Source organism: Stylophora pistillata, chromosome 1 (assembly GCF_964205215.1).
Source record: "Stylophora pistillata chromosome 1, jaStyPist1.2, whole genome shotgun sequence".
Taxonomy (NCBI): domain Eukaryota; kingdom Metazoa; phylum Cnidaria; class Anthozoa; order Scleractinia; family Pocilloporidae; genus Stylophora; species Stylophora pistillata.
In genome coordinates, this window is record NC_142519.1 from 40384758 (window position 1) to 40398692 (window position 13935).

General features: G+C 37.3%; 1 protein-coding gene across 5 annotated transcripts in view; it reads left to right on the forward strand.

Moving 5' to 3' along the window:
• The window catches only part of LOC148742508 (uncharacterized), a 59367-nt gene that overhangs the window by 44664 nt on the left and 768 nt on the right, over window positions 1-13935 (forward strand). Inside the window, exons 1-4 of one of the 5 annotated variants that reach the window (XM_088757068.1) lie at window positions 10206-10551; window positions 10880-11013; window positions 11658-11731; window positions 13088-13187. In XM_088757068.1, the coding sequence (XP_088613194.1) occupies window positions 10250-10551; window positions 10880-11013; window positions 11658-11674 (453 nt within the window). In that variant the 5' untranslated portion in view covers window positions 10206-10249 and the 3' untranslated portion in view covers window positions 11675-11731; window positions 13088-13187. Of the gene's footprint in view, window positions 1-10205; window positions 10552-10879; window positions 11014-11657; window positions 11732-13084; window positions 13188-13935 lie in introns of those variants that run through there. The other 4 variants (XM_088757062.1, XM_088757079.1, XM_088757077.1 and 1 more) reach the window with 4 other exon arrangements.

Genomic DNA, 13935 nt, shown 5'->3' on the forward strand with positions numbered 1-13935 from the left:
GGCCCTCACTGAGTTGGGCTTCCCTCTATGATGGAGGTGTTACTAAACAGAGTAACGTAGTAACGAGTAACGGTGCAATAAGAAATTGAAACGAGTAGCGGGAACATTAATATTTTAATATTTCAATATCACTTGAAAAGTAATTTGGGAGCAATCTCTCGAGGTGAGACCGGAAAGATCTCAGGATTTACTTTAGTTTTTTCAAACGCTTCCTTCCTTTGACAATCGAATCTTTATCCTAACACTTTTTTTTAGAGCTTATTCTAAGCATCGCTAAAGGAAAAACAAATTAGAATTTAGACGCAAACGCAGCAGTAATGTGAATCGTTTCGACTGTTTACGATCTGATATGAAGCACAAGCCTTGGGCCGGTTAAAGGCAGTAAATAGCACAAAGAGCGTTCTTAACAATCCGTTTATTACTTCTCTCATTTTAATTTTAACTTAGAAAACCCGGCTTCCGTCTCACAGTTTTGAGAGTGTTACTCCTGATTAGATAAGGGGGTGTTACCAACCTCAGAAAGGACTAAATAAGCAAAACTATCTGGCCTCAGGAGCATTGAATATTACTATACCAAGTTTGATCTCAGGGAGTCAAATGAAGAGATTTGCGGGTGTGTTTTGAAACTTACACCGCATAACTTAAATCGTACCAAGATTTTGTGAATTATATGCTTTGCAATGCATTATGCTGACGTCAAACCCGTGATTCTTTTCATCTGAACCGTAAGTGATGTGCGAGTTATTATAAAATGACTCAACATTTTGCTTTAACAAGTTTTTTAGTTTGGAGAAAAAGAAGGTGTGTTTTACCAGCCAACGTTTTAAAACAAAAAATATAAATCTTTTTTTCCCGTCGCATACAAAGTCGTTTTAAAACCGTTCATGAAAACTAATGTGACAAAGGAGTACACGTTTCATTTAACTACAAAACCACCGTGTACAACATTTTGTATTACTGAAAGTTGTCATCAGTGGGCATCCAGGCCTCAAAAGACAACATTTTCAAATCTAGAATGGATCATGGGAAGTGGGGGACCTCAGTACCTTGGAACACAGCACTGTATTTCTATCAAATCCTCGCAAATAAGAGGAAAAATTGTTGTTTAATCTGGTTACTATGGCAACGTAAAACTACTAAACAAGTGCATTTTAGACTTCCTAAGAGATTGAATGTAGAAGAGAACTACATATTGCAAATTTACAACGATTCTGGAAGGTTTCTCTCTTAGTCTTATTACATATCTGAATACGTAAAATGAACAGATAATTGCTGGCTCAGCTGGAAATTTGGTCAGGTACAAATTGCTAAAAACTTCGTATTTCATATCGTGATCAAGGAACACTATTCTCTGTCGGCTTAGTACAGGATTAAAAAGACTCAAACTAAACAGAAAACCGTCGATCCTGGATCAGAATAATACAAAACGCTCCACATGAGGAGCTCAGCATCCTATTTAGTGTCAGAGAATTCTCATAGTGTTATTGATACCAGGACCCCCTGCGTAGTTGAACATTTGCTTGATTGGTTTTGGTCCTTCACTTCTTACTTGGTGTTTCAATAAAATATTCGAACCTATCACCTGTGATGTTAAAGGAATACATTAAGAGATGATGTTAAAATAACCGTTCCATTTCTCTCAATTTGCGAGTTTTAATTCTCGACAAGCAATTAATCTGATTAAAGTGTTCGCCTTCTTTGATATTTGAACCACTGCTCAGACGAGCAGATGGTCTGAGATGTTGGCATATTGATTGAACGATGTTATTTTGCATTTGGATCTTCAGGGTAAAGTAACTTATCTAATTATTCATCACTGTGAGGAAAACGCAAACGTTCATCAGTTGTATTTTTAAAAAGTATGTCGCAGAAGGCAAAGTTCACGCTCCGTTGTAATGACTTACTGATCTCGGGAACTTGTCAAAGAACCATTTAAAGCAATTACCGCCACGGGTGTTTGCTGGCATTAAGGTTTCCTACCGGGGACAGTTGAAGCTGTAAGAAAGACTCCTCTACTGCAAATCAAGGTTTATGAAAAGCAAAACAAAAAGTATTAAGTAGACAAATTGAAGCGAGACAAATTGCAGCCGAACATCCAATTCGAGCAACCGCTTTCTAACTGTCTACAACTACTTAATAAGATCACATAAAGCCTCTTGTTTCACAAAGTTTGTATTATAGCTACCGGCAACCAAATAGTTTTTCCGTCATATTGTTACTTTTTAAGAGCAGATCCGTGCAAGAATCAAACAAAATCGCAAATCTTCGGCAAAGCTGAAAAAAAATCAAATTCACTCGTCTTTTGCATATAGATAGCCTTTAGTAAGTGTATGAATGCTATGTAGTTTTTTCCTTGAAATATCTGTTAATTCCTGAGAAAAACGATGGAAGCCATTTTCAACTTAGGCACAACAAGTGGCGATCCCAAACACGTACAAACAGGGTCAGTGAAAATAGTCATGAATCACTTGACTCGCCTGTCAAAACTCCGGCGCTAGAAAAGCTGTAGTAGTTCCAATTTGTTTTACAACTTGCCTTGGCGTAAACACCATGATTTCGTAAACATTAGATTTATCTGAGTATTCATGAGAAGTGAAGAAGTTATGGTTATCCCGTGCTTTGTGAAACACTAGGCGAAAAATAACGATAATTTTGAGCGTGTGAGCGTTTTGATTTTAGAATTTCGTAAGATTAAGATTGACAATACCCGAGTTAACGATCTTTCAAAATATGTAAAGTTTACTTTTGGGGAATGAATGTGGGATTTTGTTAATAATACTCATCGAAATACATAAAATCACGCCATGTTGTGTATGCGTGACCATTAACAAAAACAAAATCGTTTTTGTTTTAGAAATCCTAGCAACTCAAAAAGCGTAAAGAAGAATGGAAATATACTGACCTCAACTTGGATATAATATTCTCGAATTTTCAAAGTGCTTCATTTTACCGTTTGTCTAATTTCGTTCGTGAGGTTTATCATGAACAGAGCACGGGCGGCCCAAGCTGTCTTTAAGAACCACGCAATTAAGGAACACAATTTGCATATCGATTTATAAGGATTTGTATGGGATTTTCTTCAAGATATCTATAGAGATAGTTAAAAGTGAAAATATTAAATAAAAATGGCTTACCTTATTCCATATGTGTGTTGTTTGCTCCTGGTGTCGTTATTTTACCAATTTAATTTGATTTAAGCGGTTTTTTTTAATCCTGGTCTTCTCTTGAATCCTGGTTTTCTCTTCTCTTTAAGAAGAGAAAAGCAGGATAAAAAAAACCCTGCTGAAATCAAATTAAATCGGTAAGAAACGACACCAGGAGCAAACAACACATGTATGGAGTAAGGTAAGCCATTTTTATTTAATATTTTCACTTTTAACTATCTCTATGGATATCCTGTAGAAAATCCCATACCAATCCTTAGAAATCGATATACAAATTGTTTTCCTTGTGTGGTTCTTAAAGAGAGCTTGGGCCGCCTGTGAACAGAGAAGCCCGCCGCTGCAGCCACGATCAAAACCGGTTTAGTTATCGACAAATTCTTCGTAGCTCACTTTTCACGTGGGGGTGGCCGCGAGTGCAACCAACATATCCTGCAACGCACAGGTTACAATGTAATTTATAAACTAGACGTTGTTGGTTAACAGTGGCTGGCTTGATCTCGAACTTTAAGGTCTTCGTTGAATTTTCTGCTGATAAGCACGGGCTGAATTGTGGTCTTAGTTTTTGCGCTGAGGTCTGTGAGACGTTCTTTACTAAGTTAGCAGAGATCTGATCTTTAAATGGTATGATAACTCGGATGGGGATGTAGTCGTGTCAGTTGATGGAATGTGCTGTCGGTCTGCTGCCTTCGAATCTACGAATTGCTTGACAGCCAGATTGATTAAGTGCCTCGAGTACTTGAGCTTTAAGAATACAGTCTCAAGCCGTTCGCATTCTTTTGAGAAGTACGACCAGTCGGAAGATAAGCGGTAAGCTAGATCTAAAATGGTGGTAATTGGACTGTGCTTGTACCAATTAGCCACGTGGCTCTGGTAGTGGAGTAAAAGGCCCGTATTAGTCGGTTTTACGTAGACCTTGGTCTTGATTCTCGGAGCTAAGTTTAACAATTAAACACCGATGAAAGGAATCAAGGCATTCTATTCCACCTCCCTAGTAAACTTTGCTGATGGGTGGCAGTGGTTTAGGGTGTCAAGAAGAATTCCGGCCGGATGATGCTATATCAGGCGTGATGGTAAAGGTGTCATCTACATATCATCGATAGTAGGTGGGCAGTTTGCCGTCTTGAACGAGTTTATCTTCAATGGAGCACATAAAGATAATTTCTCGAGCTTACTAAATGTTCTAATAAATTTGATTGCCTAATTAAGGAGATGCTTTTTATAAGAAAACTTAAACCATCCCTAAACGTGCAAACGGACTCGATTCGTTCCAATGTATTCACTGGAAGAACTTGTGATCCTTTGTTATTATGCTAATTTGTAGAGACCATAAAAATCAAATCTCCACATTATTTATTCACTTTGCCTTGAGAATGGTGACACCGAGACGTCGGCTCTTAACGTTAATATTTGCTTGCTTTTTAAGAGATCGTTTCTGATCAAATCCTTTTATTACTTCTTTCAATTTTAAATTTCACATGTTTTCACTCCAGCCAAATAGACGAAAAACTATCTGTGCCATGGTTTTGAAACTCAGTTTCTTTTCGAAATATTTCTCAGCTTTTGTCTTCGAGGTGGTAAGGATAAACTCTCTTTCAAAAATGTCCTCACACCTCAGACAGGAGACGGGGCTTTAAACACTCACTGCAATATTACATCAAGCAACTGAGGTCTTGAACGTGTGTTTTAGGATGACTGAGTGACTGTCATCCACCCACAATCCTATAAAAGTCTATTGTACACATCCACATGATAAAATCATTTCCTTTTTGACATCAATCGAAATCCTCTGTGGTGGGCACCGATTCATTCATGAGCAACAGTTATTTTGCGTGAGCTGTGGAAAATAACAAGTCTGTGAACAGCGAACTAGTTATCTTGATCATCGTTAAAACACTAATTTTCAAGTCGTCCGTGATTCACGAATGAGTGTAACAAATCCACTCAATCGCGCAGCATTGTTACATACGAGATGTGTACGATTTCTCTCTTAGTGCTTATTCATTGAGGTCCTCTTTTCGTTTTAAGTGCTAGAATTTTATTGAGTAGTCGATTCTACGATGTTGTATCTCTAAGTTTCCGACAAGTATTTTCTAAACCCCAGAGGCTTCTTTTAGGTAAGGTCAGTAGAAAATTGCACAATGTAAACTATAGACTGGCTAGAAAATGCACACAGGTAACACAGTTATCTCGTCTAAATCCTTCTCAAATGTTGTAACCTACCTGTTGTAACTTTTCGATGACGTCTTCCACGACATTTCGGAATATTTTAAGCTTTTTTTTTACGAGACGGTAAGGGTAAGGTCTCTATCAAAAATTTTCCCAGACCTCAGTTCGGCAGGAACTTGAAAAAGTCACTGAAATATAACACCAAGAAACCGAAGTCTTAAGCGTTTGCTTCAGGTTAAGAGTGACTGTCATTCACCTACCATCCTTAGAAAAGACAATCTCTTTTACAAACTCAGTGTTTCATGTTGTAATTCAGGAATGATATTCCGTGTCGCTTCTCTGTCCTGATCAGAATAATACAATAAGCTCTACACGAAGAGTTCGGCAGCCCGTTAATGTCAGAGAATTTGCATTGTGCCACTAGCCTCAGCGGAATTGTAGCGGGTGTATTCAATCGTTCATCAGTGGTCTTGTAGTGGATGTGTTCCAGCTTTTCTTAATGGTGCTGTAGCTGCTGCAGACAAACGTTCATCAGCGCAGTTCCGACGGTTGCGTTGAAGGTTTGTCAGCTGTATTTAAGATGTCTTAAAACGTTCATCAGACGCATGCCATCTCACCGATTTCTCTTAAACTTTCACAGTTTAGGAGGGTTACTAAGTCATTCAAGAGTATCGGGTAGTTCAGGCTCCTGCATTATCCCTGGGGTATTAGAGTCCCTCCATCAAATCCCCGAGTAAAATGCTAAATTTAGCTTTTGTAGTTGTCCTGAGTGTATCCGTCTATCGCGTCCAATTTTGGTTGAAAAAAAACTTTCGGAATTTTGAACACGCAATGGTCATATGATAAAATGCTTATTGACTGAGTTTGGTCGGCACAGACGAGAATATATTTGGCACTCGGTTATGGCGCGAGGATGTCGCGCGTGACCTCAAGCCAAAATTTTTCCGTCCGGCCCTACCAACCAGTTAATAAGTACAATTTTTTTTCTGTTGGAACTCTTTGAAAACCGTATTTTGGAAGTTGGCCCACTAGAAAAAAAAAATGTCCTTACCCGGAAAGCGTACAATGTGAGCTAATGTGCACCACATTGTACGCTTTCTGAGCTCTTAGCCCACCAGATTTAGGAGCCACTGGCCATAGATATTTGCGATAGTCCAGTTAATTTTTACTGCTCTAAATTGGCAGAAATAATTATTCAAATTACTCCAACTTTAAGGGATCGTTTTCTAAAGGTTCAAAAAAGCATCAGACAAAACAGGATTAAAATCCATCGCATTCTGTCAGTGTGAGTGAGAGAGATTTGTTGGAAGTGCATTTTTCGAGCTAAACTTGGCCTTTTGCAACAAGGATTTGATGTGGGGACTTGTTTTTATTGTGTTTTTGTTTTCACACCCTTAAGCCTTTTACGCTTATTCAATACTCATTTCTTAAAATTTGACTTAATTTCTCTCTAAAATCGGCAAAATTTACCAAGTTTTGAGCGAAATATAAGAACTGTTACGAGGCGCGTATGGATGAAAAATGATGACCTTACGGAGAATTGTCATCGCTGAGCATCCAGGCCTCAAATGACAACATTTTAGAGTTTGAATAAACCATGGGAAGAAGAGGATCTCGGTACCCAAGAATACATTGCTGCATTTCTGTTAAAGCCTCGCAAATCAGTTGTATGACAATAGAATTTTTAGCTACAAGTTTTTCTTCTACATCAAAAACTACTACCATTTCTCCTCCAATGAATATTTAAAGATGTATTCTTATCTTAAGTGTTATATTTCACTGAATAGCCGATTCTACGATGTTATATCTCTGAATTTTTTATCACCCTTGCAATCTGGAGTGGGTGAGACAAATTTTACCTTCTGAGTACTATGAAAGTTTGCTCTTGTACGATAAAAGAATTCAGAAGAACATACCACACATTCAAAGTCTTTTCTCTTGTTTTAAGTCGTTATTAATTCAAGAATCATTTTGTCAGTTACAAGCATTTTCTAAGCGGGCCCCTGTGGCTTCTTTGAGGTATGGTTTCTTCACGGGAGGATCAATTAAAAAAAGTACAGAATGAAAACTGTGGACTGGCTAGAAAATGCGCGCAAAGAACAGTTATTTCGTCAAAACAGTTCTCAATTGATTTAACTTGCGTGTTGTTACTTTTCGATGTCGTCTTCAGAATGCATCCACGTACTTTTCGGAGAATATTCGGCTTTTTTTACGGAGCGGTATGGATAAGCACTCTTTGGAATATTTTCTAAGACCTCAGCTCGGCAGGAGCTTGAAACACTCACTGCAATATAACATGATACACTCACTGCAATAGTAATATAGATCAATTTCTATAGCGCATTTCCATGTAAATGCTCTAATGCGGTTTACAACACTGTGCGGGGGACTTTTCCAGACTGCCGGCGGCAGTTTACAATTAATAAAGGAGAAATTTTTACAGATGCCCCCTCCCCCCCTTCCCAGTAAACAGGCCAGACCACATCACAGTAATCTCGTGATGTGGGTTCTTTAACGTCCCTTGCCGAAATTAACTAATTGATAGGTGCAGGAGACGGGACCTCCGGCTTTACGTCCTATCCGAGAAGACGAACCGCCTCCCGGTTAGCTCAATTGGTTAGAGCGCTGGACTGTTGTGCGGGAGGTCGAGGTCGATGGTTCGAGCCCCGGCCGGACCAACACTCAAGGTCTTAAAATAACTGAGGAGAATGCGCTACCTTTCTTTAATAAGAAATGGATAGACATTCTAGTCTTCTCGGATAAGGACGAATAAACCGTAGGTCCCGTCTCCTGCATCTATTAATTAGATAATTTGGTTAGGCAGGGGACGTTAAAGAACCCACTCACGAGATCACTGTGATGTGGTCTGGCCTGTTTACTGGGAATTGGGGGGGGGGGGCATCTTCAAATAAGTTTCCTTCGATTGTTTGTAAACTGCTGATGCAGTCTGGCCAAAGTCCCCCGAACAGTGTTGTGATGCGCATTTGATCATATCGTCATGTTAATTTGCGCAATATAAATATCAAATTATTATTATTATTATTATTATTATTATATTTATCCAGAATACTTTTAAATTCTTTGCAAGGATTTTATTGAAATTGTATCTGAGTGACTTGGAGTTAATTCTTGTGTAGACTTTTCTCTTTATCTCACTCAGGTCTAGTAAGCTCTTTTAAGTATTGCATCCAAAAAAGCAAACCTTATATTTAATCCAATCCCAAGCGACTCTTTTGTCTGAGGATCCTTTTCCTTCTTCTTTTCATACCTCCAGATTCGTTTTCATAAATTGAATAAACTTTTCATCTAACAAAAATGATGTGTTCATTTTTTAGAAACCTGGCCCTTTTTCTAGTGTCCTCAAACTCTTGCAAATGAAGTACAATTGCCCAGTGGTCCATTTTAATGACTGCAATGATGTCTACATTTTTAATCAAGTCCTGAAGTGTATCTGGAATGAGGCAATAATCTAAGCTGCAAAAACATATTATGATTAGAGCTGCCATAGCTTGTTTCAAATTTCTCTTTCTGTTCCGGTTAATTTAAGCCCCATCAGATATCTACATTACAGGTGTGTTTGTAAGGCTATTTGTTTATAAGCCCTCCTAAAACCCCTTGCAAAGGTGTATAAGCCCTGGGCTATTTAACCAGAGTTTTATACTGTTATGCACTATTAACAATATTGTTTTCAGCACAGTACATGTATACAAATGTGAATGTTACATTTTGGGGTGAAAAGGAATATTTAAGAATTACTGTGAATTTTAGGAAAAACCTTGAGGCAACTAATATAAAATAAATACATGCATTAGCTCCCAAATAAAATTGAAGCAATCAATTAAATTTATTTTCATGCTTTAAGTTTAACATGTAAAATATTTCCTATGGTATATTAACATCAACATGTAGTAATATTAGGATGGAATTTGATTTCTTTGTCTTTTCTTGAAAACTTCATGAAATTATCCTTTCTAATATTACAGCTATTTATCTAAAATAGTCCTAATAAAACATTAAAATTGGTTTGACATAAATTGTAAATAAAATCTGTTGATTCTTTTGCATGAAGTACAATAACTTGAATTACGTTTATTGCAATGAATACTACCAATCAAAAAATGTCTTTATTTGAATCATTTAATTTTGGATGATGATCCAAATGGTATTTAACCCTTTCCTCCCAGAGGCAGGCTTTGACTTCATTTTATGTGGTTGCAACTTCTTTGGACAAAACACTTGTGCGTTAACATTCAAATGTAAGCTGTCAAGCAGCATTTTCATGTTATACTGTTTGTTTTTGGTGATTCTGCAAATTGAAATTCAAAGATTTCTAATCAATTTTTACTTAACACTCTTGGAAGTAATGGGCTTCATTGCAACTAAATAATTTATTTTTTAATTATAATCTTGTTGTAACTGTAACAATAAATTGTAATGAAGTAATCCTAAACTGCAGACTTAGTAGCTGTTTGTTTTTGCTGGGCTCACAGCTTGTCAAACGTGACTAAAATAACCCTGGAACCTTTAGTTTACTGATAGATTTATTTCATTGTAAAGCGTAAGCTAGCATGCAAGTGACCGATTCGATTTTTGATCACGAATCGAACATCGCAATTTGTACTCACCACAAACTTTCAAAATCGTGGCTTTATAAATGGCCGCTAGATCCTTGTTTGTACGTACCAGTCATGATATGTCTACTGTAGTCCCTTCTTTTAACTCCACGGCGCCAACGACTTGCTTTTCATTTACAATACTTACGCTTTTCTCGTCTTTCCGTTAAACAACGCTAAAAACCCATCTTTAGAGATGCAAAACATTTAAGAAAAGAAATAACTTCACGCACGAGCTATGAACGGAGAAAAAGTACATTCAAAGATGAGCGCCAAACGGAATTTTCTTTGTTTCGGATCACGGTCATGATCACGTGGATATTTTGGGAATTGTCATTGGCTAGTAAACGAAATCCACTGGCTTGCCCGATTGCGGTCACAAGAGAAGCCCGAAACATCATTTTGATTTCCCTGAACAGTTCTTTGATTTTGGACGATGGATTAACCTTGGATCCATGTTTTGACGATGATATAAATAACGATGTGAACTCACTCTATGTAGAAATAATTCACAAGAATCGAACGTTCTACAAATCCACGATTTGTGGCCAAAAGTTGTGGAGGAAACAAAGACTCGAAACCCACTTGAGTTGTGTTCACGGCAAAAGGTGAGAAACAACATAGCAATCCAATCACAACTTTTAATACAACAACAACAACAACAACAACAACAAGCCCTTATTTCATCTCGAATTTAAAATAGCCAAAAAAAAAATGCTAATATCTACGAGAAAATAGATAAATAAATAAAATGAAATAGTTATGGAGAATAAGATAAATACATTAAAACACAATATATACAATTCAGTAATTGATACACTGGCTAGGATAGCCTCAGATAGTATAAGAGATACCTAGATGATCACAGTGTACCAGTACCCAAATAAACAAAGTTTGATCGCAACATGTTCCAACACAGCCATCTCGATTCCGTAGTCTTTCGTTTCCACTGAACCAGCAGTGGTGCCAGAAGAGTCAAGTGCGTCTCATAACGAAGAAACATTTGTACAAGAGAAGGCATAGGTGGCCCAAACTCTGCCACAGGCTCTTTCACAGTGGATTATTCAAGAGTTTGTATAGTGGTTTAGTTGGACTTGCTTTTGAGCTCCGTAAATGTAAAGTTGTGTGAAATAAATAAAAGAAAATTGTCTTACCTTCATAGAGAGTAGTCAGTGCTCTCCAGTTGAGCTAACCGCCTCCCGGTTAGCTCAATTGGTTAGAGCGCTGAACTGTTGTGCAGGAGGTCGAGGTCGATGGTTCGAGCCCCAGCCGTACCAAGACTCAAGGTCTTAAAATAACAGAGGAGAATGCGCTACCTTTCTATAATATGAAGAAATGGATAGACATTCTAGTCTTCTTGGATAAGGACGAATAAACCGTAGGTCCCATCTGCTGGATCTAGTAATTAGTTAATTTGGTTAGGCAGGGGTTGTTAAAGAACCCACTCACGAGATTGCTGTGATGTGGTCTGGCCTGTTTACTGGGAATTGGGGGGGAGGGGGCATCTTCAAATAAGTTTCCTTCGATTGTTTGTAAACTGCTGATGCAGTCCGGCCAAAGTCCCCCGAAAAGTGTTGTGATGCGCATTTGATCATATCCACATGTTAATTTGTGCAATATAAATATTAAATTATTATTATTATTATCATAAATGGATGTGCACATTCTGAAGTGTTCCTCTGTTTATGATTATGTTTATGTTTTATGATTTTAGCACATCTGTGGAGATGAGACATTTTGCATCACAATAGGAACTTTTATGATCATGGAATCCACGAGGCCTTGAAGGTTAGAAAGCAAATCTGTGATACGAGTACATTGGATTAATGGACAATTTAATCGACGGCTGCTTCATGAAAAAATGCTTATTAATGTTAAGATTTGCAAAGACTTTGTTTGAAAAATAAATTTGATGATAGACATATACATATAAGTATGTAATATATCTCTTGGTATATTTTGTAAGGCATACCTTTTATTGAACCAAAGTTTTAAGCCTCCAAAATTACTTCTTGTCCTAAAACCTTCAGGTTCCCGGTATTGAGAATTTCTTGGAATTATTTGGATGCAGAAATTCCCAAGAATTCCACCCTTCTCAACTTATAAGTAGTTTGAATAGCTGAGAATACCTTGTAATTCGTAGGAATTTCAAGTCCTCACAGAACTGGAACCTTGCTTTCCCAGAAATTCCCAGTCATTCCAAGCTTTTCAAATCAGAGCTTATTTACATTGTTGGGAATTTTTGAGAACTCCCTGGAATTCCCAGAAAACTGGAAATTCAGTTTGCAAGGGCTGTTACATTTTTCAGTATGTGTTGGTGCATTGCTTGATTTTCATCTGCAGCACAAATTGAGTTATTTATTAAATACTATGATCAGATTTGCCTCTAAATCTTACCTATCAACATGTGGCTTTGTAGCTGACAGTTGGTAGTAGACTGCCCAACTAGTATCATGGAGGCAGGGGTTCAAATCTTTTCAAAGCATGAATGTTTCTGGTTTATTTTCTGCAATTGTTTTAAAATAAATTGCACTTTACTTGTGAGGATCATTTCTTGGGTTGAATTTCATCTGCATGTCAAATGAAATCTATTTCATTAAAATTATGGCTTCCATAATAACTGAACAACTTGTTAATGTCACCATTTGCTGGAAAGGATCTGAAAATTAACAAATGGTAAAAACCACAGCATACACTATTGAGTTATGGATGCACGCGGGAGGTTGCTAAGCATAAAAGAAGCGTAAGAGTCGCTCGAGGCGATCGCCTCGAGCGACTCTAGCTTCTTGAGTGCTTAGCAAACCTCCCAAGTGCATCCATAACTCAATAGTGTACGCTGTGGTGTTTACCATTTGTTTTATAACATAACATTAACACATTGTAGTTAAAGAGTTCCCTTTTGTTTAACAAATCGTACGTGACCAGAAAAAAACAAGCGCGCACGGAAAAATAGTCTTTGCATTTGCTCACATCAGCAGCGTACACCCATGGGCAAATGGGGGACGCTAAATTGACCAATCAGAGCGCGTGCTTTACTTTGGTTATGTTATAAATTGAATTGCTTTCACTCAAGCATTTTTTTTCTTTCTGTTTGGTTTGTTCATTTGTTTTCTTTTGTTTTTTTGTTTTGTTTTTTATTAGTAGATGACACAGTTTATCAGTTAGTGAATAATAGATGATTTGGTGGTGCTTGTCTGTGATTTCTTTCAAGATCAACCTTTGGAACCATTTCAAAAGGGTTTAGGTAAGTTTAACATCTCAGAAAAGATCATTTATTTAATTAATTTCCTTTGAAAATTGTGGAAATCCTTAACATGGTCATGAACATCAAGCCTTGAATGACTCTTGCTGAAATGGTGGTGAAAGAGTATGCAAGTAGTCAGCTGAAGAAATGATTTTCAATTGTAGCAGTGGAAAACAATTGAAAAAACCATGACAGGTGTTTAATAACTAACTTACTGACTCACATGTATGCTTCAGCTGCAACTGAATTAATTAACAAAATTGGGTCCTCCACTAATTTCTTTCCAAGTTTACTAATGATGACATTATCTGTGTTTATCGCTGACAATACTTTTCTCTTTATTCTCGTCCTTGGTCAACCTGACCAAAAAATGATCCTTCCTATAAAATGCTTCATTTGAGCTTACTTACACCTTCCAAGCAGTCTGATTATTATTATATGACTTTTTCCTTCATTTTCTAAATGTGAAAATGAAGAAGCCTCTCTAAATTGTTTTGACCGTTAAACCCCTGAGGGGGACTAGGTTCTAATTTCTCCTCACAGTATCACCCTAAAATCAAAAGTAAAGCTCCAATGAGAATCAAGGAAATTCTAATCACCAATTCAACAAGTTCCTGATTGGCAAACAAATTCTTCTTGTCAGTATCATAGGAAATGCAGAGAGAACAGTGTGGAGAATATCATGAATACTAATGCTGGGTTGTAAAGGGTTCATTGACAGTCAGGCTTCTTGAATAATCACTTCAGA